We start from the raw sequence: 27,542 nt of genomic DNA on the forward strand, positions 1-27,542 counted from the left end.
TTTGACGGGGTTGACTGTGACACGTGATTATTTGTGCCAATAGAATCACACCACGAGTCGATGCTGCCACGTTATCCTGATTTTAGCAAAAAGCGGGTCCCTCACCGTCAGCCGCCTCTGTTGGGCATATCTCGTGGACTTAAGCACACGGTCAAGATGCAGGTGGTTCTAGCGGTGTTCCTAATCATCGGCTTGTCAGCCAGCGTATGGAGTGAAGAAGAAATCAAGAAAGATGAAGGCGTACTTGTCCTCCAGAAGAGTAATTTCAAGAAAGCCATTGCAGACAATGAATTTATTCTGGTGGAATTTTGTAAGTAGGACTATTTGCTACATTCTCTCGCCGAGAGGTGTTTAACATGTTCTTGCTAAGCCGCTGTATTTTATTAATGCAGGGGTGAATCCTGGAAACCAACATCTCCATTTATTTTGTCTGTTTTTACCTAAAATCACGACGAATAATTCATAGTCGTAGTTTAGAAGCCAAAACCATGCATACCAGAGATGGATAATAATGATTTTTTTCTATTATTCATTTTCTGGGAAGCTTGTTGACCGAATCTTTCTCGGCACTGTATTCTAGAAGAAAGTGAATAGAACCGGAATGTAGGCGTACTTATATTAATATGCCGGTGTGCCCTGGAACAAAGTATGTAAACCCGGAATGGAGTCATTGTGGGTGTGATAATTTCAGTTGGCAGTTTTGCAGATGGATGCATTCTTAAGTTTTGCATTATGGGGTAATTATAACATAAATCGACTAGGATGACGTGGGCTGTCTCATTTGTATTAACCACGTTGCCACGTTTACGCCCCGGCCCTAGACAAAGCCATGGCGCGGTCGTTGATCTCGGCTGTGTTTATTCAAATACAACATCTTAAAAACTGTTTCTTAGTGGGAAGAGTAGGTTTTGTGAGACTTTTTCAGTTGTGCGTGTGCTGTTGCACTTTTTAAACAATGGTACTTCATTACCCGTATGTTTTGCCCAATGTTTACACCTACCGTTGAAAGATCAAGGTCATGGTTCAAGCATTGATAACATATGTGCAGTGTATTAGTGTCCCGTATTAGGCGACGTTCGTGCACTCGATTATTTTATTGTTGATTGTCCTTTCAAATCGATCTTTCGAAATCTTATGAATACAATTGAGTCCCTTTGTCAGATTCCCTCCAGTCCTGTGAGAGTACAACGCATCGAGTTATCACCGGAAGGTGTTAATTTAGGCATGCTGGCACTCCATTAGCCTGTTCACGAATCGTTTAACCCAAATATTGTTGAAATATCTTTAGTCTCATGCTCTTCACCTTGATTACGCTTAAATGTAGATGGGGTGAATCCGGTGATTGGTTGAAGGAAGATATTATTAGGCTTGGATACTTATAAGCAACATTTGGATGATTGTGGTAGTGTTTGAATTGTAATTTTATGCACTAAAGATGTGCCATGCTATTAATGCTTTGTGATTATAAACCTGTTTTAATCTTACACATAACACTTTTTTAAGTGCTAAGAATTTCCCTGTCGATGAACTGGCATAACTCGCCGGCTCCTTAATTGGCAGATAGTCCGACCTTGGCAGTGGGGAACTGGTTTTGTAAAAAAATGTAAGGGGCAAACACCTCTTTCGGTTGATGACGTAAGCAACACGCTTTCTGTTTCATTGAACCTCTAACATTCGTGTCCCTCCCAAACTAGAATTTCGCCAGACGACTTATATGAATTTTTGTGACAGATCAGGCAGTATCAATTCTCCTGCCCGTATGAAAATCCTGGTAGCATTGTAATGATTACATCCAGCTTTGTCACGAACTATTATTAAGTATCGTTGTCAGTAATATTGTGTTGGAAATTTTTTTAATACCAGGATATTTTAGAAATTTCATTGATCTCAAAACGATGCAATTTTTAAGTGATGATATTGCATTTGATTTTACGGACTCTTTGGGATGCTGTAGTAAATTAAATGTAGCAATGTAACTCCTACGGATTAAAACAGAATTCAGAGTATTCTTGGGTGAGTTCTATCAGCGAGGGCTTAGGAAAATATGATAATTAATAGGGTGTGAGAGAGAGTGAGCTGTTTGATGTTGATGCATGTTTTCTAGAGACTAGAAAAACTTCGTAATTGTAATTATTGTATTTAACGTGGTGGAATGCCGGAGATTTAATACTGAGCGAGTGTTAGTGTTTAGTATTTCTTAAAGATGATCCTTACTCTCGGAAATTAATTTAAAATCATTGCCGTGGTGGAAAATTGTTGAATTAACCGGGGAAGGATGACAAGAAAACCGGCGTTCAACATTTCTGTTTAATAATTTGATAGAAGTTGACCTAGCTGTACATCGCACAAACATTCTGTATTCTGTTCATAGAGAATTCTTTAATAGTGGGGTGGATGGTGTTGGAACTGACCGGTCTCGTGGTCTTTACCCTAGAGTACTCTTAATTCCTACTCGCCGTCGTACTTTCCATTTATGCCAACCGATAAAGTTAATCTTAAATTGATAACACCAGTGAAATTACACGAGGAGGAGACTTGTTCTTCCTGGTTTAAATCTACGTCTTTCTTTTTGAGCATTAGCCTCTTTCCTCCAGTACATCCTCATATTCATCACTTCTATATTATCCCGCCATCTTTTCCTTGGTCGGCCCACGCTTATTTCTCCTGGTAGCTTACCCCTGGCAATCAAACTATTATTACATCCTGTGTGCCATTCCATTCATGCCCACGCTCGTAGACTAAATATTGATGTTCTCTAAATTGCATTCATCTAGTTTTTTTGCTTTTCTCATTCTATGATTTATGTTTTCCCTTCAATATTTCAAGGGATTTCCATTCTGTTTCTCGACTTCGTTTTATACATCTCCCCGCTTGTCTTTGCCGTAAGTCAATCTTGTTAGTATTGCTGTTGCTTTTGTACATTGCGTTAAGTCTCATGCTTATAAACCTTTTGTGCTTATTCTTCGAGATGGTATTATTGAGGCATCCCGCTATCTTATTTGCCGTAATCACTTGTTCGAATGTTTCCATGGTTGGTCAGCCCTCTTCAAATTATTTGGTCGTCATTTCCTTTTGGCTGATTTTACCACCTAATTCTATTTCGATTTTTACCCATATACCCAAATTTTCATGATGTTTTGCTTGTAAATATGTTAAAACTCCTGGAGATTGTCGTATTTTTTTCATGGGATCAACTCTGGACATTTTTGTTCTGGGTCTGAATATTTTTGTAAACGCTTCGGGTCTTCCTCGTGTCACTTTAATTTTTTTAGGCACTTATCATTAGGTTTTCATGTGTCCCTATCAACGCTCACGCAACGCTAGTGTGATATACATAATTCGAAACAATGACCTTGATATTTAGCTTCAACGTTTACCCATTCATTGACATTTTCGTTCTAGGAACCTGTTACCAGCCTCATTCGCATATGATTAAATTCACCTTTCACCGAATCTCCGATCCAAATCTCGGGGATTCTTTTGAAGAACCTCTTCCAAAGATTATAGTGGTACGGTTTTTTGGTGATTGGAGCTAAGTGTGGAAGCCTAAAGAAAGTAACTTAATCTTCTACTGTTTCTTTTATTTCGCAAGCTGAAAATTTAGTAGGCCTATCGTAAACCGAGCGTTGTGGGAGTGGATGCGTAAACCGGCTGTGGAAATCTAGTTTGTCTGATGCCAGGGGCAAAAAATGCCTTCATTACAAATGGGCCAGCTATTTTTTTCTGAATCGCTGATTTGTATGTTAATGTAGGTATCATGTGTTGTTACTGAGCCTCAATTTTGCCCTTTATACAATCATTTTTCATAAATTTGGGAATTGTGGGAACCTAATTGACTGAAATGAGCCTATTGAATTTTTTTCAGCTCCAGGGGTCGATAGGTTAGTAGTCTTAGCATATGCGCTGTGAAATCATTCGTTAATTGAACTTTTTACTGTCAATTTCCGTAATTAATTATAAAAATGAAGAAATGTGATGTGGTGTTACTTATTGTAATTAAAAAATATTCTGTTATTGATAAACCCAAGTGGTTATTCTCGAATACGAGTCAATTTGGTAAGGTTCCCACGTGTAAGAGTTCATAGAAATGTTTGCAGATATTTGTCAAAATTCAGAATTCATCCAAAATCTAATTTTCCTTCACAATCACTTGAAGGCATTTGTTTAGTTTTTCAAGTGTAGGCAAAAGGAATTGAAAGTTCTTCATATATTCTGTGATTATAATTTTACCGTTTTGCAATATATTGTTGTTACTAGCACAAGTCCCACGAAGGAGGAATGATAAGTTATCTTTTTTTGGAAAAATGCCCATGACAAGTCCGGAAAGTTGACCAAAGGAAGTAGGTACTAGTTAGTCTCATTAATGATTGTGTATTCCTCGAGTGCACAACTTTGATAAGCTGGTTCGTCGGAGATTGTTCGGAAGGAAGAGGACGTGGGAGTGCGATTCGAAAACTGGAAACGTTAGAAGATAATTTATTGGTTTAACGGAAATGTCGCACGAGACCGCCCTTAATGCAGTTACGTAGTTATCTTAGCCTCGCTACTCAGAATGAAAAGAAAGTTAGTCCATCTTTGACGTGTTTGTTATTCACAGACACCACCCAAAATATGGTCATCAATACATTTCCCACGCATTTGCTTACCTCCATGGTGCTATAGCATGCGTCACCATGTTACGCCGGAAGCCCGAAGACTTGGAATGGAGCCAGACAAAGATAGTATTGTGGCGTAAACCTCAGGGGCAATAGGTTACGGACGCACTCCGCTCATTCGTTCGCTAATTCAATCTCGTATTGCTTCTCTCTAAATCCGTTCCGGGGCTCATGTTAGAGTTCCTCGAGTGTTTTATTCTACAATAATTTCATCGAATATCTACCTAACTACGTATTTGCAGATTGAATACCTCTTGGAGTGCCTGCGTGGATAGTCATTGGCCATTAATGGCTACTTCACCGTTACATACGTGTTTCACTCCTGTGCCTTTTTTTAATATATGGCGTCTCCTCGAGTCGCATTCTGCAGTTAATGTTGCCTAGTTCTGTATAACAATGAAGCTAGTATCACATGCGTTTGGCTCTGGCGCATTTTTACCCCAAAACGTTTCTCGACTTTTATCATTCAGTTGGCCATCGCGCTCTTCCTTATGACGCCGTGGCAATTAAGGCGATAAATTGATAACGTTCCATTGGTAACTTCTGGTAGGTATAGGGGCCGTTGAAGTTATTGGTGAAAACAAGTTAACACTATTAATCATATCGCATTAGGCAATCAACTTGGCCTTGCGAGTATGCCTGAAAAAATAAGAACCTCCACTCGGGTAGTTCAGGTTTTTATGAGCAATTGGTGTTGCGGTCTGCCCACTCCAATCCCCGAAATATTTTTGTGAATTTGGATCATTGTCAAAAAGAACGGTTGAAGAATTGGTGGCGACTAAATTTCGACGCTACGTTTATGTTGGTAGTTCCCTAGAGGCATCCGTGAATATCTGCAATTATATAAACCCATCATAAACATATTTTCTTATGTCACTTAAAGTTTACAGGCTTCCAATTGCGTTGAGGTAAATGTATTAGGCATCGTAATTGTATTGGCAGAGGTGCCTCAAAGGTACATCTACTTCTAGATAATGTACGTATACACTCTCCTGTATTTAGGTTTTTAATATCCTCCAACCCCGAATCTGCCGTCTGAATTTCCCGGAATCCATGGATGTTGTAGTCGTTATAATTACACGCACTTGTTCAGCCAACGTCAAAGTTAGTGACTTAGGTAAATTTTCCCACCCAGAAAAAGCTTCGCGTTTCCGTAAATATTTTTTGGCGCAGATGATTCCCGTTTTATTTTACCGCTCCAAGGACCACGTGGGTGTAGCGGAGTTTCAATCAATCGTGTTTGTTTGATTCATTCCCCGGATTATCCATTTATTCTCTTGAATAAGAAACTCCGGTAGACGAAGAAACGAGAAATGTTGGATGAGGTTTATACTTGGTCGTATAATTTTAGTGTCCCCGTATGGGAGTAAGTGTTCGAGGATATTTTTGTTGCCTACCTGATGCATTTGATTGGCAAGTACAGAAGAATTGGCTCACTTCTCTGTGAAACATAAAAATCATAGTAAAGGGGAAAATGTAAACAACCTATTCTTGATGTCCTCTTAGTTTAGCTACAAGTGGGTGCTGCATTATTAATATCATCATTGAGAGAATTTTCCCTGTCGGGCGAAATTAATTTGTTTTTATTCGTGAAAGGAAACCATCGTGTATAATTAAAACGATTTTCGAAAATTATGTGATGCTCTTCGTTCTCGAATCCCGAATTTGTGTTCTCGGCCGAGAGGCAAGAAGTTGAGTTAGCATTGAGGCTCCTATTTTGTATGCAATTGAGGTTATTATGGTGTAATAATATGACTAGTTGCCATAGAGGTGGCGCCATTGTGTAGGGTTAAGGAAAATGCCGGAGGGAAGAAAGTTTTTTGCCCTTTCCTCCTATTCCTTTCCCTCCATACCCTCCTTCCAAGAATTCCATTTTCCTTCAAGGTCACTGCCACTTCAACATCTCGTCCGTGTTGATTTTTTCCAGTCGCTTGCTGGTCGAAATATTTCAACAGCGGATGTTCGAGGGTCCATTTAGAAAGAGGCCTCCCATTGGGCGTAGAGCTTTTAGGGAAAGAAAGTGTTGTGCTTAAACTAAATATACTGGGAATGAACGCTGTTAAACAGACGGCGATTTTTTCATTTATAAAATTAAGGTTAATTCGAAAGTAGTATTTCAGTTTTACTTTATATGCCGCCGTATTTTTGTTCTATACATTGTACTGTAGCCATACCTTCCAGTTAATGAGGAGTGTATGCGTTAAATTGCAAAATACGTCAATTTACATGTAATATATTTGTCATAAGTTGATTTTCATCGATTTTCACGTTTTTTCGAACACCCCAGACACGAATTTATCGTCCTCACTTTCACCATGTCGCAGTCTGAACGTGCGGCTCATCCCGGCAAATTGAGCTGATCGAAATACAGGGAAAAAGGACAGCGAGCTCTGTGTGGAGGGAGGCGACCGACAGCGAAGGTCATTTTCGCCGTTAGGGATGGATAGGAAAGAATGATGAGTGGAGACGAACCCATTAGGAACTCTGAACGAATGGCGCCTAGGGGTCCGAAGCTTAGCGTCCCATCTGACGGACCTCGTGCTCACTCATAAGTGCTCTCCACAAAGCACCTCAATTAGGAATCGGGATACCACTGAAAAATATCTGCCAACTCCAGGATTCGAACCCGGGCCATTTAGTTGTGAAGTACTTTAGGTTGGTTGCCGCCCCATCCCGATCCCCCGAGCTGTTAGCAATCGAGAGACAAGCTTGGTTAAGAAAATGATCAAATCACGTGCAAACTAAAACGAGTGTGGCCGCCTTTGATGGAAACGTTATAGTGAGCACATCTCAAGTAAGCACAGCTTATACATAATATCCCTAAAGCTTGGTGTAGACATGTATGAAACTGACCATGAAATTTCAGACACTTATTGAACACCGGTAGTCGCAGCTACGTACTGCCAATGTTTGAATCTACAATTTTCTTTTCACATGGTGAAGTCATATTTTTGTTGAATTAACAGGAATTAAGATCTATCCAATTAGGCTACAGAAAAATCAGATTTATTCAGACTATTATTGATTTCTGAGGGGTGTGGAAGAGCACTAGTCTGCTGATCCGAGGGTCTTGGTTCAATACCTGATGTCCCCTCAAGAGTACCCTCGGCTATACCTATTAAGAAGCTGTGTTTTCCTGAATTTTTTATTCCACTGCTTAGTGTTAGGTGAGCTCAACCCCTTCATGTGAAACAATCAGGTTGATTACGGCAGTGGCTTTTGATTGCTGTGCCCTCAAGGACTGAAGTTTTGTCCATTGATTTAAAAAAATATTAGCAGAAATATTAGGCAGTTCATTTTGTTATTCATTTCACATAATGGACTACAATAATGACTACAGCTCTGGAAAAATTCAGCAGAGAAGATCATCACTCTCTCAATCTCAAGGAAATCTTTTTCGTTCTGGATGCAATATGACTAACCTATCAGCATGAGACATCTCAGACAAACTTCATATAGAGTAGGTCTCCCAACTTTGCTCTAAAATTAGTCAACCAACACAGCCTAGGTAAAAACCATAAACTCGGTAATTAACAAGGTGGTCAGTTTGGTAGGTGATGGTAAAGTTAACCCAGTACTAAACCTGATGGCATGTGGAATTCACATGTGAGGGCAGGTTCTTGGAAACCAGTTATGGTTTCCAAGGAAGATCTGGTGCCCAAAAAATCACAAATTGGATGGAGCTGGAGGGTCGCCAGAGAGGCTTTGCTCAGGAATCAAACTGGGGGTGGGGTCAGTGGTCAAACACACTCCCGCTAGACTACCATGACCCAGAAAACTTGTGTTATATTTATTTTAAGATTTGGTGTCAATTATCACATGTATAAATATTTTATATATTAAATTCACTGAAAGCAAGAGAAAGGTTTTCGCTAAGTTGTATAAATTTTATTTCATTGAATATTGTTCTGATAAGTGCAAAAGGAAACTGATTGTTTGTGATAGGTTTGCAAATGCAATTTTATTTAAGTGGCTTGTTCTCATAATTTTCTAAATTGAATACCATTTATTCTGCTACCATAGAATGCACTTTTTTGTAATCCTCAAAGCTAATTGATTTCCTATCTTTCTGGGGATTTACAATAATATAGTGTTCCTTGGTCAGTAATTAATGATGCCCAGAGACATATAGCAGCAGAGCAGTTAAAACTTGGCCATTTGACTGAGACACTGAAATATGGTTTAAAGTGGGGTGAATTTTAGGGATTTTTTCAGCTCAGTGGGTTTATTAACCTGATTTTCCAACCTCTTTAAAGAGCTGATTTTGTTGTGAATTTATCACAGAGAATGCTTGACTAAATATTTTAGAATATAGTACAGTTTAGGGTACCTCAAGTAAGAGAATACACATGCGGTCAAAAATATGTTTTGTAATCAGTTTGAATCAATGCGAGTTGGTAATATTTGCTCTGAAATTATTTTATAGAGGTTGACTGGTTTAATTATCATGTATATCCATCTAATAATTTCCTCTGTCAGTGAATATTTTTAAAATGTGAAAATGGATTCGTATATCCAGACGAAATGTTTCAGAATTAATTTAATATTTTTAGTTAATTTCTGGTAGTTTAAGTAGGTAAAGAAATCAGTGCTAAATTAGATAATTGATGACTTTTCCTAGATATCTTATGCAAAAGTTGTTCCCTCCTAAATGTAGCCTTTCCTCGTTCTTCTTGAGTATTTATATGAGAAAGGTCTTCCTGTGTATGAGTGCTCTTGTAGTGAAAATTGTTTTGTGAATTTAATCTAGTACTCTGAAGGAGTTATGCTATTCATGGTCCACAGTCACTGAATTTATTTTTATCTTTAAGGGCATACTTTTGTGTACTGGCTCCAAAATAAAAACATTTTTTATCCATTTGCCACTTTTATTTTGATTTTGTATTTAGTTGGGTAAAAAGTTTAATCCACTAAATTGAGCAGTTTTTCTTATTGATTCAGGTTGTTGCATATTTATTATTTTTTTGGCAGAATATTATTGCATTCCAGGATCGACATCTCATGAATGGTTATATATTCTTTCAGATGCTCCATGGTGCACACATTGCAAAGCATTAGCACCTGAATATGCTAAGGCTGCAGCAAAGTTGGAGGAAATTGGCAAAGCAGAGGATGGTGTCAAAATTGTTCTTGCTAAGGTTGATGCCACAGAACAGACTGAGCTATCAGAAGAACATGGCGTCAGAGGATATCCCACATTGAAGTTTTTCCGAAATGGACAATCTGTGGAATACACAGGTAAATTGTTGATTTTATTTAGTTTTTCTATTTGGTTTTAAAGTAACCATTAAGTAGCAGGAGTGCTGATGTTTATTTAGTATTTCTTGCAGTGTTAACCTTCTAGTAGTGTGTTACAGTCAATTGCTCATGGTTTTATTTTGTTTCCATGTGCATTCTCTACATTTAATTTTCTGTAAGGATTTAAACTAACCATTTGTGCCTTCAGGAGTTGTGATAATGTTTTATCTCTATGGAATCATCATTTTACTGAACAAGATTTTATTTACTCATGTAAGCCACCTTTGTGGACCCCATGTACCCTGTTTAAGAGCAGAATAGGTTTTAAAAAATGCCAGAGAAATTATTCATTAGCGCCATGTGATTTTATCTTTTAAGTAAGCACAAGTTAACTCCACTGAAATCCTTTTTGCTACATTTTAAATTGTGCTGTTAGGGAGACACCGTGCAATTCTCCCTGAAACAATTGAAGGAAATACATGTTTGTCTCTGCAACCACAATCTTTTACTTTAAAAAAAATAAGGCATTATTTTGTGATGTCGTGTACATTTCATTGGAAACCTACATTGCTGTTTATTTTTTTGAATTGATATTCAAGTGAAACATAGTAAGACTCTTCTTTTGGCAACTTGACTACTTTTTTTCCAAGAGATATCCGTTGAGGAGATGGTTTGTTCAGTGACTTAGTATTTTCTTCATTGAAATTCAACTTGATGTAAACTTTTTTATTCTTTGCAGCAAATGGCCAAATTAGCCAGGCTGAAATTATGTATAATATATGCTTCCGACTATCATTGCCAATCACAAAGTGCACAAAACAAAAACATTGGGATTAGTAAACAATGCTTGATTTGTTCATGTTTTAAACTTAAGTGCTGATATGTAATGAGGAAGCCATAGAAAAGCTATTATCATTCTTAACTTTTAAATATGAGGGAAAAATAATTTTTAGATAAAAGATAAACAACTTTATCACAATTCATAGTATTTGTTTGTATCAGTTGAACTGAATATAATTCTTTGAATAAAGTGGATACCAAGGCATTCTCTTGTTTTGTTTGATAGTTTTAATCACCAGAAGATTAAATATTATTTTAACACATTTATAGGTGGAAGAACTTCTGACGAAATTGTGAACTGGCTCCTGAAGAAAACTGGACCACCTGCTAAGGAGCTGGGTTGTGTTAAGGGCATGAAGGAGTTCATTGATTCTTCTAATGTGGTTATTGTTGGATTTTTCAAGGTAAACTAATTATTTCATTACTCCATAAGAAACAAAGATTATGTGGTATTGCGTCACTAAGGTTCAATGTAGATTGACTCAGTTATTTTTAATTTTTATCTTTCACCCATGTATGCCATTGACAGAAATAGTTCACAAAGGTAAATTAATTGAATTGAATTAATATCTTGTAAATATGATTTTGAAACAGCTACCTTATCTGTCAGTCCCCTGCTCAAATAATTACCACAACTAATAATCATAGGTATTATAAATGTATTTGCCACACATGGGATAACTCTACATGATATCCTAGAACAATTTACTCATACCTTATTGGAAGCGTATATGGAATTTCTAAATGTTGTTTACTTTGAGGTTTACTCACTCCTTAAGGGATCTGCGATTTTTAGGCATGCATTGGTCTTATTTATATTATTAATTTAATTGGGTTCCTCTCTAAGAAAGTAGCATACCAAATCTTGGAAGTGTGTATTTCCAGTGGCTATTTAAATCAGGAGTTGTGGTGGTAGCAGCATTCCCTTTTTGTGGAACTTTAAAATATATAATTATAAACAGTTAATGAATTAAAGTTTTAAGATATACATACATAGGTTTTGAAAAGTTTTATTACCCACTATGATTTAAGTATAAGCTTAAAGAGAAAAGATAATTTTTGTTTCGCTTTTCATGGAACAAATTCTGGCTCAAATAATCCCAGTCTTCCACACATGACTGAAAACTTAGCTATGGACAGAGAAAATTTTTCATTTAATGTTTGCATTGATGTGTGCTGAAGATATCGGTGTAGTTAGGTGTTCAATTATTCCCTGGCTTATTCTTGGTCATAAATGAGAAAATTACTGTATATGTAATTGTGCAGTACATCTTAATTAAGTAATATAGTTGCTGCAAAAAGGATAAATGCAATGTAAGAGATTTATCTATATTTGTAGAGTAATTGTTTGTAGCAAATAGTTAATTAAGTTTTGTTTCTCTGTAATTTTTGTGAAACGTGTAATAGGCTTAGTTAATGGTTGCTAGAATGTTGGTTGAAACTGTTGGTATTGTTGCAGGATCAAACTACAGAGTCTGCCAAGGCTTTTCTGAGTGCTGCTGCAAACATTGATGGGTATCCATTTGGTATTGTTGCTGCCCCTGAAGTCTTCGCTGAATACAATGTGGAGGAAGGAAAGGAAGCTGTTGTGCTCTTCAAGAAGTTTGATGAGGGAAGAAGTGATTTGAATGTTGAGGTAATTAAAATTGTTTCTGTAATTGTAATGTAGTATGTTATCTGGATCTTCATAGTATAACCACGGAAATGCCTATTTTATGCCCTAGTTTATTGGATTATTAATTTACTTCCTTTTGATTTAGCGACTCAATGAAGACTTGAAAATTGATGAATTGCTTTAAGCCATATAAATTTTATTCTCGGAAGAAACCTAAATTTTCTAAATGTCAATAATTATAAATTTGAGCAGCCCTACATGTATGCGTGTTCACTTGCTTTGCTGCTGCATACTTTTAAGCGATGAAAAAGATTTAACTCTTTCATAAGGTTTTTCCATTTCATTTTAAGAGTTTTCCATTTCATTTTTGATGCTTGATGCTTCAGTGTCACAAAATGGCAGAAAATATTACTTATGCAATTTTGTCCAAAATGCTTAAAATCTAGGTTTACTAAAGCCGATGTAAGTGCCTCTAGTTCCCCCTTTGGAGCTCTTTTTATGTACAAATATATCTGTTTTCAGGATTCTCCTCTGACAGAAGAGACCATCAGGAGATTTGTAACTGCCCAGTCCCTCCCATTGGTTGTGGAGTTCAACCATGAGACAGCCCAAAAGATATTTGGTGGTGAGATTAGATCACACCTCCTCCTGTTTTTCTCTAAGGAAGGTGGCCACTTCGAGCAATATATGGAAGATGCAAGGACTGCAGCAGCAGATTTCCGTGAAAAGGTCAGAGTGAAATATTTATTTTTGAGAGATACTATTTTCTTAATTTCAACCAATATAATTAATTGTTCATTTAATTTATTTTAATTAGCATTCATTTAAAAATTTTATCTATTTACCAAATTAATATTTTTACTGGATGCTCTGTAAAATTTGCTTTGTTGGTAATTCTGCAAGATATGGCCTATTATAACTACACTTTATCGTATAGTAAGTTATCTGAATTTAATCATTAAGCCAGGGTTATTTTAGTTCAATGTAAGTGAATACCAGTGTTGTATGCCAACAGACAAGGGTAAATATACTACCCTGTCCAATAAATACCCGAACTGAGGCCATAAAAACTCTTTGTTTTGCAAAATTTAGTCTTCATCGATTTTGTCCCCTTCAAAGTATTCTTCATTCGTTGCTATGCACTTAGTCCATCATCTTTTCCACTGTTTAGGGCAGTTTTGAAAGTCCTCGGCAATTAGGCTTTTTCTTTTTCGTATCGTTTCTTGCTTTATTGTGTCCACATCTTCCCAGTGATGTCCCCTCATCTCATTTTTGCATTTTGGGAATAGGATAAAGTTGCAGGGGGCAATCTCTGGCGAATGAGGATGATGATTGAGGATGGTAATTGAATTTTTGTCAGAAACTGGCAAACAATCAATGCAACTTGGGCACGAATTTTGAACATTAATTTTTTTTAAACGCGGATGTTCAATTAAAATAGTGTGCACTGTTGATTTTCCTAATTTTAGTTATTCCGCTATCAATCGGACAGATTTTTGGCAATCTGTAAGGACAAGGGACTGCCCATGATCAATGTCGTCAACACAGGTGGTTGAAGGTCATCCCGGCCTTGCATCATTTGCGGCATCTTGTCGGCCATCTTTAAAATGCTTAATTCACTTAAAAACAGATGCTTTCTTCAGAGCTTTATCACCATAAACAGCTGTCAACATTTCAGAATTTCTTGAAAACTCTTACCCCACTTCACTGAAAAACTTGATGTTGATTGTTGCTCCGTGATTTCGTCAATTTCCATTTTCCACAAACCGTAAAAACAAGGACAACAGAAACTAACATAACTGGCAACAAATGCACAAATCGACGATCCGCCAAGGACAGACAGCTCCTTGGGTCTCAGGCAACTAGTGCCACCAGTAGGTGGGCTGTAGTCTGTGTCATGGCCGCCAGATTGCACTAGTTTGTGTATTTATTTGGTAGACCCTGTATGTGGAATTCTGCTTCAAATGAAAATGTGAATGTAGGTGGCAGGAGATCTAAATGTCAAACTATATTCATTGCGAGATATCTTATTGTGGAAGGAACTGAAGTAATAGTTTTCTTCTTTGGAATACGAAAACTTGCATGGTTTTCTTGTGAACCACTGTGTTGTCTGCTCAGGCGCCCTCATTTATGCAGCCAATATTCAGAATATTGTAGACATCAACCAAAAGATAATATCCTTCCGCATACATGGTTTCGCTCAAGGAAATGCATAGAGAATTTTTTCTCAAAAATTGTGCAGCTGTGTTTTAATTTTCTAAAAATTGTCCTTCTTGAATTTTATTTCACTCAATAGCCCCACTAAATATTTATGTACTATTATTTTTGCATTTGAAAATTCATTCTACCAAAGAGTATAGACAGAAATTTCAGGCCTATATTGTTTTGCCGTTGGATGAGGAATGAAACAGAATGGGTAGATTAAATACTGGCAGCCCCACTTGAAAGATTTTAGGTATATTAGTTCTTTTAGTGTTGATAGATTTTTGATTGCTGGCGATTTGTTAGTTTATCTGAAGTTATATTCTTTTGATATTTCATTTCATGCAGTTCTTATAAATGGTAGCTCTTAAGAGCAAGCTCATCATGGTAAACCCAAATTGGAGCTTTAAATATTTCAGTCTCTCAATACTTTTGTGAAGGGCCATTTCTAAAAGGCAGATTCTGTTTTTCAACAGGTGCTCTTTGTCACCATCAACTCTGATGATGAAGATCATGGTCGCATATTAGATTTCTTTGGAATGAAAAAGGAGGAAGTGCCCTCAATCAGATTGATCAAACTTGAGGAAGACATGACCAAGTACAAGCCTGTTGAAAGTGAAATTTCTGCTAATGTCATGCGGCAGTTTGTCCAGGACTTCCTTGATGGAAAACTGAAGGTGAGATGAAATAGTTATTAGTGAGACTTCATAATTTTCAAATACAATAATTTTATAGCTTTTTTCAAAATAACTGCACAATTATATATTATGATAATAAAATACATATTTTCATGCAACTAATTAACTGAAGTATGGAATTCAGCTTAAAACCAATTTAAAAAATACGTATAAATTTCATCTTTAGTTGTCATGCAATTGGATTTGGTGTAATAAGTTTTGGAGTTGTAAGTGCTAACAACTGAAATGAATAGAAAAATAAAAAATAATAAAGACTTTCAAGTAATGTATATTGTCATATTAATCAATATCAGTAGTATCTGTGTGCTAATGTTTCTTCCCAATAATATGACCAATTCTTACTGTAGGTTGTTAAATTATTGACCTAAATTATAAATGTGCTATTTTTCAGCCACATATGCTCTCACAAGACCTTCCTGAAGATTGGGATAAAGAGGGTGTCAAAGTTCTTGTTGCCTCCAACTTTGAGGAGGTTGCCCTGAATAAGGAGAAGGATGTGCTGGTGGAATTTTATGCACCATGGTGTGGACACTGCAAACAGCTTGCTCCCATTTATGATCAGGTCTGTACTCTTTTTTTGAACACATTCTGTGGTAATTGGGGATGTTATAAACTTAAAATAAGTATTGGGTGTATGGATTTCGGATGAAATCACTTTATAATTTGTATTGCCTAAGTGTCAATGCAAGTAACTATGTACAAAAATTGATGTAATAAGGCATGGAAGTACAAGTTTATCTATTAAAGGATCATTTATTCAATAATTGTCAATGTATTGGCAATGCATTATGCCGTAGTCAGAGAAATCTTGTGAGACTTGAATATCTCATTTGTCTAATTCTTTTCAGTATAATTTTCTCTTGGAATTTAGAAAATCATTTATTCAATCATTTATTCTTTAAGCAGAGCAATTACGGTGGACTCTCATTAAGAAATTCCTTGGTATCACGCAGATGGCTTGTCTGTTCCTCCTGATCAGGTCCTAATACATGTAATAAATTAATGTGGTTAAGACATTTTGGTAGCCCCTCTGAATTTGATGAAAAATGGAAATAAAAGTTTGCCCATATAAAAGTATAATAGAACTCATTCTAAAAGAGATTTCACTTAAAAGAACTTATAGTATGTGGTTAGAAGGAAATAATCACAAACGTATGATGGCCAATTTTTTCATGTCACCTTATGCTTTATGGTCACAGTTATGTTTCCAAGATTTTGGTGGCAATGTTATCCAAATATTGTGAGTACAAGTATTTTGCATTATTACAAACAGGAAAAATTGCAGTAAGCATTGAGAATCATATTAGTAATTAAAGAGAACATTTCTATTTAAAAAAGTTAAAAACGTTTCGTGGAAGACAAAAATCCTCATGAAATGTAGTCATAGTAGGAGTGGAGTATTATCTCTTTAGGATGAGAGCATTTTAAATGCCTGTCTGTTATTAGTAATTGTTTAGTGTTTGTCTGGAATTCTTACGCTGGACCTGCAGGAATGTCTGCTACTGTTAAGATATTTCATTAAGCATTACATCTGCCCTACCAAGTGCAGTATTCTGTCGTGATTCTTTGGTATCACCTTTGATGAAATTCGTTATTATTTTTCAAAATTTAATGTTTACAAAATCATTCCATTTAATGATTATTGTATTTGTCAGGCAGTTCAATTTTAACGAAGGTATGTAATTTGAATGTGTGCACAAATTCCAAAGCCTTATTAAGAGTAAGGCATGCACGTCATGGAATTTTTTTAACTCATGCACTCAAGTCGTTATAGCCATTAATTGAACCACTATGTGAACTTGTGCATAACTTAGTTAAAATAGAATTTATAAAATCCAAGAACATGTTGTGAAGTATTGATTTAAAAGTATCAATTATCTAGGTAGGTGTATTAAGGACATGTTTATTTAATTTCTTGTATTTTTTGTGACATCGGTAACAATAATTGTTTAATGGGTATTAATGTATTATCACTGACAAGTAACAACACTAGTGTTATTTCATCATAAATTACACACAATTCCATATCAAGGTTTCTGGTCCATTAAAAAATATGCCATCAATAGTCCACTTAAGTTAAATTAGGAGGGAATCAAAGTTTTGTTAAATATTTTTTAATTCTTTAATCTATACGTTGAAGTTATTACCTTATAATGAAATTTTCAATCCATTACAGCTGGGAGAAAAGTACAAGGACCATCCTAGTATTGTGATTGCCAAAATGGATGCAACAGTAAATGAACTGGAGCATGTGAAGATAAATAGTTTCCCCACAATCAAACTGTACACCAAAGGAGACAATAAGGTGAGTTAATTTATCCAGTTTTTATGATTTATTGAATTTGGCCGTGAAATAAATTCATGGGGCATAGCTTTTCTGGTTTTCTAGTGTGGCATTATGCTACTCTTGTATTCTAAAGAATTATCCTAATATTTTCTCTATAAATTCATGTAATTTACATATCTTGTCATTGTTTATTGCAAAGACTGCTTGATGTGTCCTTAGTCTAATGAAGTCTACTAGAATGTATTGTGAGAATTTTCAATAATTTTTAATAATACTTGGACAATTTGTCTTTGAATTCTTTTGGTTTTTTATTATTATTCCTTTCAGTTTAAATTAAGAGCAGTCTCTGAAAGTTGATTAGAGTTGCACATAGTTTATTTTATTGTGCATTAAAATTTATATTTAACTTAAATGTCTACAAATGTGTGTACATTTACAGGATGGCCACCCTGTTGGGAAACTGGGAAAAGTACAGACATTTTGTTATTCCTTAAAAAAACTTTTGAAAAGAATAGGAAAAATGGGCTAGTTTAAAAAAAATTGATAGTGTGATATCCAATTCTGGATTTCCCAGTGCTAAGGATTTTGTTATGAGTTGTGAACAGTAGGAGCTTAACTGCGGTAATTTCAAGGTCAATGCAGCACTTTGTGGTACCAATGATTTAGTGATACAGGGAGATGATGTGGGCCTGAACTACTCTACTTTATTTCATTTACGTCTACATATTACTCGGCAAGCTGCCACAAGTGTATTTGATGGGGGGGTGTTAGGTCACCACCCGTAATTAGGAATAAAACCACTGGCAAAACCCACAAATGCATGCTAATCTTCATACTCAAAATCTTATATATTCAGGCTAAAATCTTTACAACTCACACACATGCAGATACATATACAGGGTACAGCAACATAACTTCCTTTTTTCAAATGCAAAATGCTTTCAAAAAAGGAAGATATGTTGCCACGCCTTGTACTATCAACTAACACACACATGCTAAGTGGGAACTTGATTTTTTACATTTTTAAATGTTGGAATTATAGAAGCTGATATTTGATGTAGAAAGTGTATTTTTAGTGTCTAACCAAGTTGAAATTAAATTTAAAATACTTCGCCTTTCCACATAAAAAATTTTATTTACGACCTAGGTTTCATTATGGTATAACATCTTTACAACTCACACACATGCAGATACATTTATAGGGTACAGCAACATAACTTCCTTTTTTCAAATGCAAAATACTTTCAAAAAAGGATCGATGATGTTATAACATAATGAAACCTAGGTCGTAAATAAAAGTTTTTTATGTGGAAAGGCGAAGTATTTCAAATTTAATTTCAATATGAAGAATTTCCACCAAGTGACGCCAGAAACTGTTTCATTTTTCATCTAACCAAGTTTCCATAGAACAGTATTTATCATTTTGATTGCTGTCAAAAAGTTGGGAATGGTGAGCCTGAGAGTGTGGGTGGCCTATCTAATTTAAAGCTGATTTTTGATAATGTGTTTATTCAATTTAAAGCTTTCTTTTGAAATACTGTTCCAGTGCAGTAAACCCTTGCTAATTGCATAATCTGGACAGAATCTAACTTTATACCGCCTGTGGTTAATTATGGGGTCTCAAGTGCCATTAACCATGTCATTTTGTCGCATAAAAACATCAGATAATATAATATTCCTGAAGATATATGCAACATCAACTAATTAATTATGTTTTTATAGTGGATTATATTATTTAGTTATTCCATAGAACTTTGGAAATTGTATGTTGAATCATTACAATTGAATATTGCCAAAGAAAAGTGCAGTTTTCCTGAAGCCAAGCTATCTTTAACTTAAAATAAAATTTGATTATTTATCTTGTTGCATGGCTGTAAAAAATGGGATAATTCCCCTGAATGCACATTGCTTATGTTTTATTAGAAGTTCCATATGGGCATTCCAGAATTACCAGAGAAAATTTTGCCATATACTTTATGTAAATGTTTATTTCACATTTAAATGGTAAATTTCTACAATTAAGAGGGTTTTAATGCATTACATGGAGTCAGTCATCAGCAATCATAGGCGAACACAAGAATAGTTGGGAAAAATTTTCCTTGGGGTTAGTGTGTCAAACATTCGAATGGTAGAATTTTGACTAACATATTATCCAATGCAGTATATGAACATATAGTCCAGTTTCGCAAGGGTTTAGTGCATTTTTGCTAGATTAAGTATATGTTCAAGCATTATTCAGTTTACATAGTATAAAATGCCATCTAAAATATGTTGGAGCAAATTAAATTCAGAAAACATCTTTGCAATGCTCAGAGAAGATTGTTTACTCAAGCATAAAGACAACTGAATCAAATAAAAACTTTTGCAGAAGTACCAGTGTTGCAAAGGCTGCATGAAAAAAGGCATTGTTTTCAAATAAACTCCTGGGAATGCTCTGTGAAATGAGAATGTGAAGCATTACTGCCATGAGCCGGTCATTCCAGCCATATTTTTATGCTTGAATATATATATATATATACACATAAACATTTATGTAAATTAAAAGGTTTTTGATTGCAGCATCTCAATTTTTTCATTTGCTGACAGCCTGTGTTTTGACCAGCATCTTTATGGTTGACTTGTTTATATTGTTCAGTTTTTATAATATCTTTGTTGAATTTTGTTGTTTGCCTTACTGATTTTCAGGCTATAGAGTACAATGGTGAGAGAAATCTGGAGGGACTTACAAAATTCCTTGAAACAGGTGGAGACTATGGCAGCGCACCACGCAGTGAGGTAACTTAGTAGGATGGCATAATTTTATTTAGGAGCTTGGTAATATTTTCACCTTTCCTGAATGCCATCTCTTTATTTTCTTTTTTGCCTTTTTAATGTGGTGAATGCTCTCTCTGTACTAATCCTCCTTTCCATGGGCAATAAGTTTGGATTAATGGGGAATAAGTTAAGATTGGTCAAGTTATTGGGTTGTCCAGTAATCGGTATATGATTGCATTGTAAAATTCTGCATCAAATTGGGTGCTGGCAATCTTATAGTTTGGAGCTAGAAGGATCAGTTTATTTTTCGGAACCTTCTTATTGCTCAGGTTTGAAGGGTTAGGAGAATTTCTCTGCAGGATTTCCAGGCATATTTAAGCACCTCTCTGCCATTTTGTAGATAAATCTTGCATGACACCTTTCATTCACCCACTTTATCATTTTCTCTTTTTATTTTGCTGCCTTTTATCCCATCCTTGCTGTACCTCTGTGATCTTGGAAATGATCTCTGGATATGATCTTGTGAATAAGGTTTTGGATTATAAAGGCATTCGAAACTTGGAAGCTCTGTCCGACTTCGTTGAGAGAAAACCTGAGAAGGTGGTGGAGGTAAAAATAACTTACCTATGTTTTGGCCATAATGAGTAAAGAATCTCTTTTGCTTTGCTTGAAATCATTGTCAAAACTAATGACAGATACAGTAATGATGAAACCTTCACAGCAACCACAGATTGGCCTGTATGTCATCATTTCTTAACAAATTTGAATCTTCGTACTTGTTTTTAATGAGCAACTTCTGCTTTCTGTTGTGTCATTTGCTCATCAAAATATTCCTTGCTTTAATATGAGATTCCTAGTATCATTTCTGATTGCCCATCGTAGCCTCAGATAATTAATCTATGGATGGTGATTGAAACATTGGATCCAAGTGGTTTCAGGGGAGCTGAAAATAAAATTTGGTCCCAAATTCTAATTTTCATTGCCAGTGATTACTCTTTGTTTAATTGAATTTTTCTGAGTAATTTCTTGATCCTAATGAGTAGTATTCCTGGGACCAAATTATATGTACACTAAAATGAGTCATAGCTAAGAAATTTTGAGTTCTTAAAGTAAATATAAATTACTACCTGCTTATTTGGTTTTTGTGAAATAATTTGAAATACCTGAATCCCTTCTTTAAGATTATTCTTCATATTTGCAACCCATTCCTTTTACTTTTGTTCATAATCTTATTATGAACTTTTTTATTGGAGCATTACTTCCAATATTTTTTAAGCTTTGGTAATTCTAGTTATATGAGCACAAGTTTAATAACCTACTGCATATGTCTCAAGGTTTTTTGCATTTGGTGAAGTTTTCTTCTGAAATATTGGTGAATATCATGGGTTTTTCAGTTTAACTAGCATCTTCAAGGGTAAAACTTTAAAAGAGTGGTACTTGGTACTTTGACAATTGCATGTGAAGTAAAAATGGTTTTAGTTGTTTGAATAACTTTTTTACCATGCACCTTTGGGTTAGCTTAGAAATGTAATCTTGGTTATGGTGCTCACAGAAATAATTCAGGCTCAGCCTAATTTGATTCAAGCATAATATGTTCTTGTAGTGTATTGTTTAAGATTGTGTTTCATAGGCAATGGAAAGATATCCATAAGAAGTTTCATTCGTTTGATATATGAAATCCAGCACACATGCCCAAGTTAATTTTTTCATAAAGATGAATTTCCATGAAGGCTTATGGGACACTTAATTGAGAGGAAATATGGGGTGAGACCATTTTTTTCGAAAAGAACATGGCTCTTCAGTCTGTTTTTTTTTCTTTAACTTTTTTAACTGTTTGAACATTCAGGTTTTTAAATATACTATTTCATTTGCATTAAGGAGGTTAAATAAATTTGAAACAAAATAATCCATTTGATTGGGAATGTGTGCTTATTTGTTTTTCTCATTTGTAAAATGTTTGGTAAGGTATTGTCTCCTAAGCTGGAGTAAATCCCCCATAAGCACTCTACGTATGCATGTTTGGTACTCATTGGGTTTGCAAAACTAAGTGGAAGTGCGTTTGACCATTTTCTGGATGAGTCCTTACCAAACATGCTTCTTTAGTATATGTAGCGAAATCTTTACCATTCAAATATTTCTATATGCTCAAATTAGTGTGTTGTTGAATTTGTCTCCTAGTGATTCAGTAGTAAAATTGTCCCATTTCCTTTGAAATACTTGCAATTATTAGTATTGGCAGAATATAACTTAACCTGATTGCAAGTTATTTTGTAACAAAAAGTTACCTAACTTAGGGAAGTTTTATGAATACAGTCTACCATGAAGAAATGTTTAATTTTCATTTAAAATTTTAAAAATGAATTTTAATGAAGCTAATAATGTCTTATACTTCCTGCCTTTTGTTTGAGAGAACCCACTTTTCAATTCAGAGAATTTTAATTGCCTTTTAAAGTAAATTCTTAGAATATTTTATAAACTGCCTTGAATACCTAACCATAAAAGATTAGTTACTGTAACCATTGGTATCCCATCATTATGAAACAATATTCCAACTGCTGTTTGTTTCCTGCTGTTGAACTTTTATTTTATTTGTGGTGTCATTAGATTAGCTGGCTTAGTAATTAGCAATTTCATGGAGCTTAGAAGAAGATGGTTTTGGGTGAAGATTTGCCAATATGACTGCTGTCAAACTCAATAGTTTTCTAATTTACTTGTTCATTTACCCCTGAAATATATTTTGAACCGTAAGAATGTTTAAGAATTTGAAATACCTCACCAGCAGTTTTGAAGACTGCAGTCTCTGCTCAGGTAGCATTATTTACCGTATTCTAACAGTATTTAAAGTAATGTTGGGAGATTACAAATTTTTGGCCCCTTCAAATGTGTTTCCGCAGTTCCCGAGGTTTTAGTTGAGATCATAGAAGGCATGTCTTGTCTCCCTCATTTCCTTGACACATTCATCTCCACGTCATTTTCACAAGAGAATTTTGATTTTTTCCTATCTAAGAAATGTGTGGTTAATCCTTAGCCAGCCATAAGTTTGAACACCTTGAGTGAACAATGTGGAGCATATTCAAAGCAACATGGCCCTTTTAATTTTGCAAGGTTATATGTAATGGTATATTTGCCTTAAAGGATAAACTTTTTATCCTATAAACGGAGAGAGAGTCAGAAAATATCTTCAAATACAGCCACACTCAAAGTATAAATATTTTTGAGGTGTTCATGTCAAATGGAATGAAACTTCTTATCTTGTCACAGAATGGAAATGTTTACAATCTTAATAAAGTGCGGCAAAAAATGTTTTGTGAATCTGTCACATGAAAATCATTAAAGTCATTATATTCTATTTCCTAACATTAGTGTTAGAATGCCAGGTGTGACAAAGCAATATTTGGAATCAAATTAATTTATTACTCTTTGTGTGCTACCAACAAATAATTACAGGAAAATTTCAATTGTTTTAAGTAAGCTAAGTATGCCATAACTGTTGGTGAACAAATATACTTGTCACACTTATAGAATTGGTAATTAAATTTAGTTTGGCTATATCATGTTTTTCAACTATGTTTTTAGGAGGAAGAGGAGGATGAAGATGATGATGCTCCTAAGAAGGATGAGCTTTAGGTGATCAAATGTTGATTGAGTGTGTGGGCCATAAGGCTTGCTTCTCTGACCAACTTAAGCAAGGCGTGTGTGTGTGAGTGATTTTGTGGATGTTGGGGACTGCTCTGGAGGTTTAAGGGAGCAGAGGGACATTGGTGGTGGTGGTGGTGAGCGTCAATGTGAAGTCTTCTCTGGGATGTGCTGCCTCCAAAGACTGAGAAGGAAGAGTCCTTCAGAACTGGCTCATCCCCTTGAGACAACCTGCAAGGAATATCACCTTCAGTGTTCGTGGACATCCCATCCTGGACAGCCAATGCACTGTGAGACGAAGAGGTGTGCTGTGGAGTTCAAGAGAAGGATGTGGGGTCGCAAAAATCTTCGTTTTCTCCAGGAGAGGATATGCACGAAAGGAAATCTTTTCAAACTTAAAAAAAAAAGTGTTGGCAATTAATGTGGTGGCAGACGTCATTTTTTGACCAGTTTTAGAGGATATTGGATTCAATATCCTAGAAATAAAGCCATTGTAACAACCATCTAGTAAATGGTGTGCAGTTTAAGCCTCTTCATAGGAGGCCATTTTAATGTATTACATCTGTTCAGTTTTAATTGGAATCTTGTCTCCTTTTCAATGCTGCACTCCATGCATATTAATTCTAATAACTCTGTGTGTCACTCCCTGTATGTTTTGTGCATTTTGGGATGAGATTTTTTGTAAGTGGGTGTAAGAGGAGAAAAGGCAGTATTTTTGACTGCTTTTTTGACTGAATAGAGCTCTACCATCATTCATGTTGGCCAGCAGGAGAACGTATTACTTGAGCAATGCATTCCAGTAAGCATTTTTTCCACACCTTTGTCTGAAGCCCCAACTGGCCAATATTTTCAAAGAGCAGTGGCACAAAGGAAAGAGGGAGAAAGTGAGTTAATTCTTCTTGGTAAGCACAATTAGCAGTTTACTTCCTCTTTCTGCTCTCGTTCACTGATAAGTGATTTTATGGGAAAATAACCTTTGTCACCTTACCATTAATGTTGAATTTCGTTAGCAAAACCTCTTTTAGGCCACAGGGCATTTAAGTTTTATTAATTGTGCCTTGGTGCTTTTTATACATCGATTACACTTACATTCGTTTACTTAATTGTTTGTATCATCATGCCTGATTTTGCTTTCTGGAATTCACATATTTTCGGTTGTGGGTACTGAATTGTCTTATTGTTCCTTGTTCCCTACCCAGTTATGAATGTTGTCAAATTGACAATCGTGGTGAGTCTTTGTGTTTTGTATGCGAGAGCAATACCTGTCATTTGTACTTTACTTGTGGTCAATTATGTGTTCTGTGCTCAACTGTTCCATAACCTGCCTGCCAAATAAAAACCACTGAGTGCATCCACTATTGGAAGTCATTTGTTGAAATAAGTTATAAATTTTCTTCAGTTTCTACTACCAATGGTGGTGGCATGATCATTTCATGTACCTTGATGTCTCTGGTATTAATAATGAAGAATGAAATAGCTACCTGTGGCAGTCATCAAATTCTGATATCCCTCCAAAGGGGTTTGGCCAATGAATTTGTAAATGTGAATTTGGGTTGCTCTCGTGTTCCATGTGTAATAAATGGTTCACAAATGTAATGTGTTTTATAATTAACTTGTGACACTTGTCACTTTAATTAATCTTCATTTAAAGTATCCTTGCCAGCCTATTACTAGCAGACTGCATTTATGTGTTTGGTAAATAGTAGAAATCTCCTCAATGCCAAAAAGTTATGATTGTCTTATTTATTGTTATAAGTATGCTATCTTGAATGTGGCAAAATACTCTAATTTTGATCTCAATGTGGAACTTGAAGATATCTCGAAAATACTAGGCATTGAAAAAAGTTGAGGTAGCTGTCAAATTGCTAGAGGTTACGTAGGCTACATTCCTTCTTTGTTTACTTTTAAAATTCATGATAATTTTTTCCTCCAAATCACTCTGTTATCTTTTTTTTTTAGATTGTATTCAATCTGAAGTTTTTAAATTAATGAGAAAATAAATTTATTACTAACTAAATTTCACTGACTACAGTTAGATATGTACTCTAACCAATTGCAATTTCATAAATTCTTGAAATATTGTGCTGCACATTAAATACCATACTTGAACATTTTATGGTATTTCTGAAAGTTATTTCTCAAGTTTGTCACCCAGTAGGTTCCTACAAAATGTGAGTGTCATGGTCTTCTCGACAGGCTTACCCCAGATGAATCCCAGAATATCATTTTCAGCTTGAGTGAAGCCGAATGACCGCTGGGACTTGAATCAGGCCCCTTTGTTTGTAGATTAGAGAATACCTAATTTAGTCATTTACAGGTCTAAATGCTTAAAGAAATAATTGAGGGTGCCCCTAGTAGGAAGCATTTAATAGCTTAAGAGTATTGGAATGTGATTTAGGAATAAGAAATGATGGTGGGGAAAGCAAGAGTTATTTGGGATGAAAGGTTTAATCATAAAGAAGTTTGTTTAGACGCTGCAATAGACCTATACTACTCTGTCCAATAAATATGCATACTGAGGCCATAAAAACTTAATTTTGCAATTGTTAGTCTACATTGATTTTGTCCCCTTCAAAGTACTCTCCATTCATTGCGATGCACTTATTCCATCTTTTCCACTGTTTAAAGCACCCTTGGAAGTCTTCGGCAGTTAGGCTATTTAGTTTTCTCTTAGTTTCTTGCTTTATTGTGCCCACTTCTTTCCAGTGATGTCCCCTTATCACATTTTTACATTTTAGAATTAGGAAAAAGTCACAAGGGGTGAGATCTGGCAAATGAGTAGGATGATTGAGGGTGGTGATTGAATTTTTTTATTGTTGATTTTCCTAATTTCAGTTCATCACCTGACAGTTTTTTGACGATCGGTAAAGACAAGGGACCACACACAATCAATGTTGTCATCAATACAGGGGATTAAAGTTCGTCCTGGCCTAGCATCTTGTCAGACATCTATAAAACACTTAATCCACTTGAAAACAATGTTTTCTTCAGAGCATTATCACAATAAACAGCTGTCAACCTTTCTGTAATCTCTTGATAACTTAAAATGCGCTTCACGAAAAAACTTAATGTTGTTTCGTTGCTTCGTGATTTTGTCAATTCCCATTTTTGACAAACAGTAAAAGCAAGGACAACAGAAACTAACATAACTGGCAACATACTACCTTGATCAAAAAGTTCCCGGAATAACCACCGTGTGGCGCTCCCATCGTTCCGATTTGAGTTCTGTTTTTTTGTTAAATTGGTACATCTGTTGTTGATATTCCCTTTAAATCTTAGTGTCATAACTTGACATTTGCAAAAGTTACGTAGCCAAGAGTACATCTATCTCTGTGTGTGTTGGCGATTTTTTACAATTGCAGAAATGGATTTAAATTTGCAACAACGAACTTGTATTAAATTTGGCGTAAAAAACGGATTTAGTGGCGCACGGACGTTGGAAATGTTGGAAAAGTGTTTCGACAACGATTCTCTAAAAAAAACGGTCGTTTACCAGTGGCACGAGTGGTTCAGAAGTGGTCGTGAGTCAATCGAAGATGATGAACGCAGTGGCAGACCATCGACATCGAAAGTCGGTGAAAAAATTGATAAAGTAAAAGAAATGTTGGTCAATAACC

The 27,542-nt window shown here is 35.6% G+C and overlaps 1 protein-coding gene across 3 annotated transcripts; it reads left to right on the forward strand.

The window, feature by feature from the left end:
• The first annotated feature begins 45 nt into the window (after positions 1–45).
• On the forward strand, positions 46–25,521 carry Pdi (protein disulfide isomerase). 3 transcript variants are annotated; one of them, XM_071586168.1, is made up of 10 exons: positions 46–310; positions 9,681–9,893; positions 11,004–11,137; positions 12,193–12,369; positions 12,871–13,077; positions 15,027–15,227; positions 15,640–15,810; positions 17,425–17,553; positions 20,221–20,310; positions 23,866–25,521. In XM_071586168.1, the coding sequence occupies exons 1-10, from the start codon at positions 61–63 to the stop codon at positions 23,914–23,916; spliced, it is 1,623 nt and encodes a 540-aa protein (XP_071442269.1). In that variant the 5' UTR covers positions 46–60; the 3' UTR covers positions 23,917–25,521. The 3 variants fall into 3 exon arrangements, with proteins under 3 accessions (XP_071442269.1, XP_071442278.1, XP_071442286.1); XM_071586177.1 differs by lacking the exon at positions 20,221–20,310 and adding an exon at positions 20,821–20,898; XM_071586185.1 differs by lacking the exon at positions 20,221–20,310.
• The last annotated feature ends 2,021 nt before the right edge of the window (positions 25,522–27,542 follow it).

This window comes from Hetaerina americana, unplaced genomic scaffold, assembly GCF_022747635.1.
Source record: "Hetaerina americana unplaced genomic scaffold, ioHetAmer1.1.p SCAF_1, whole genome shotgun sequence".
Taxonomy (NCBI): domain Eukaryota; kingdom Metazoa; phylum Arthropoda; class Insecta; order Odonata; family Calopterygidae; genus Hetaerina; species Hetaerina americana.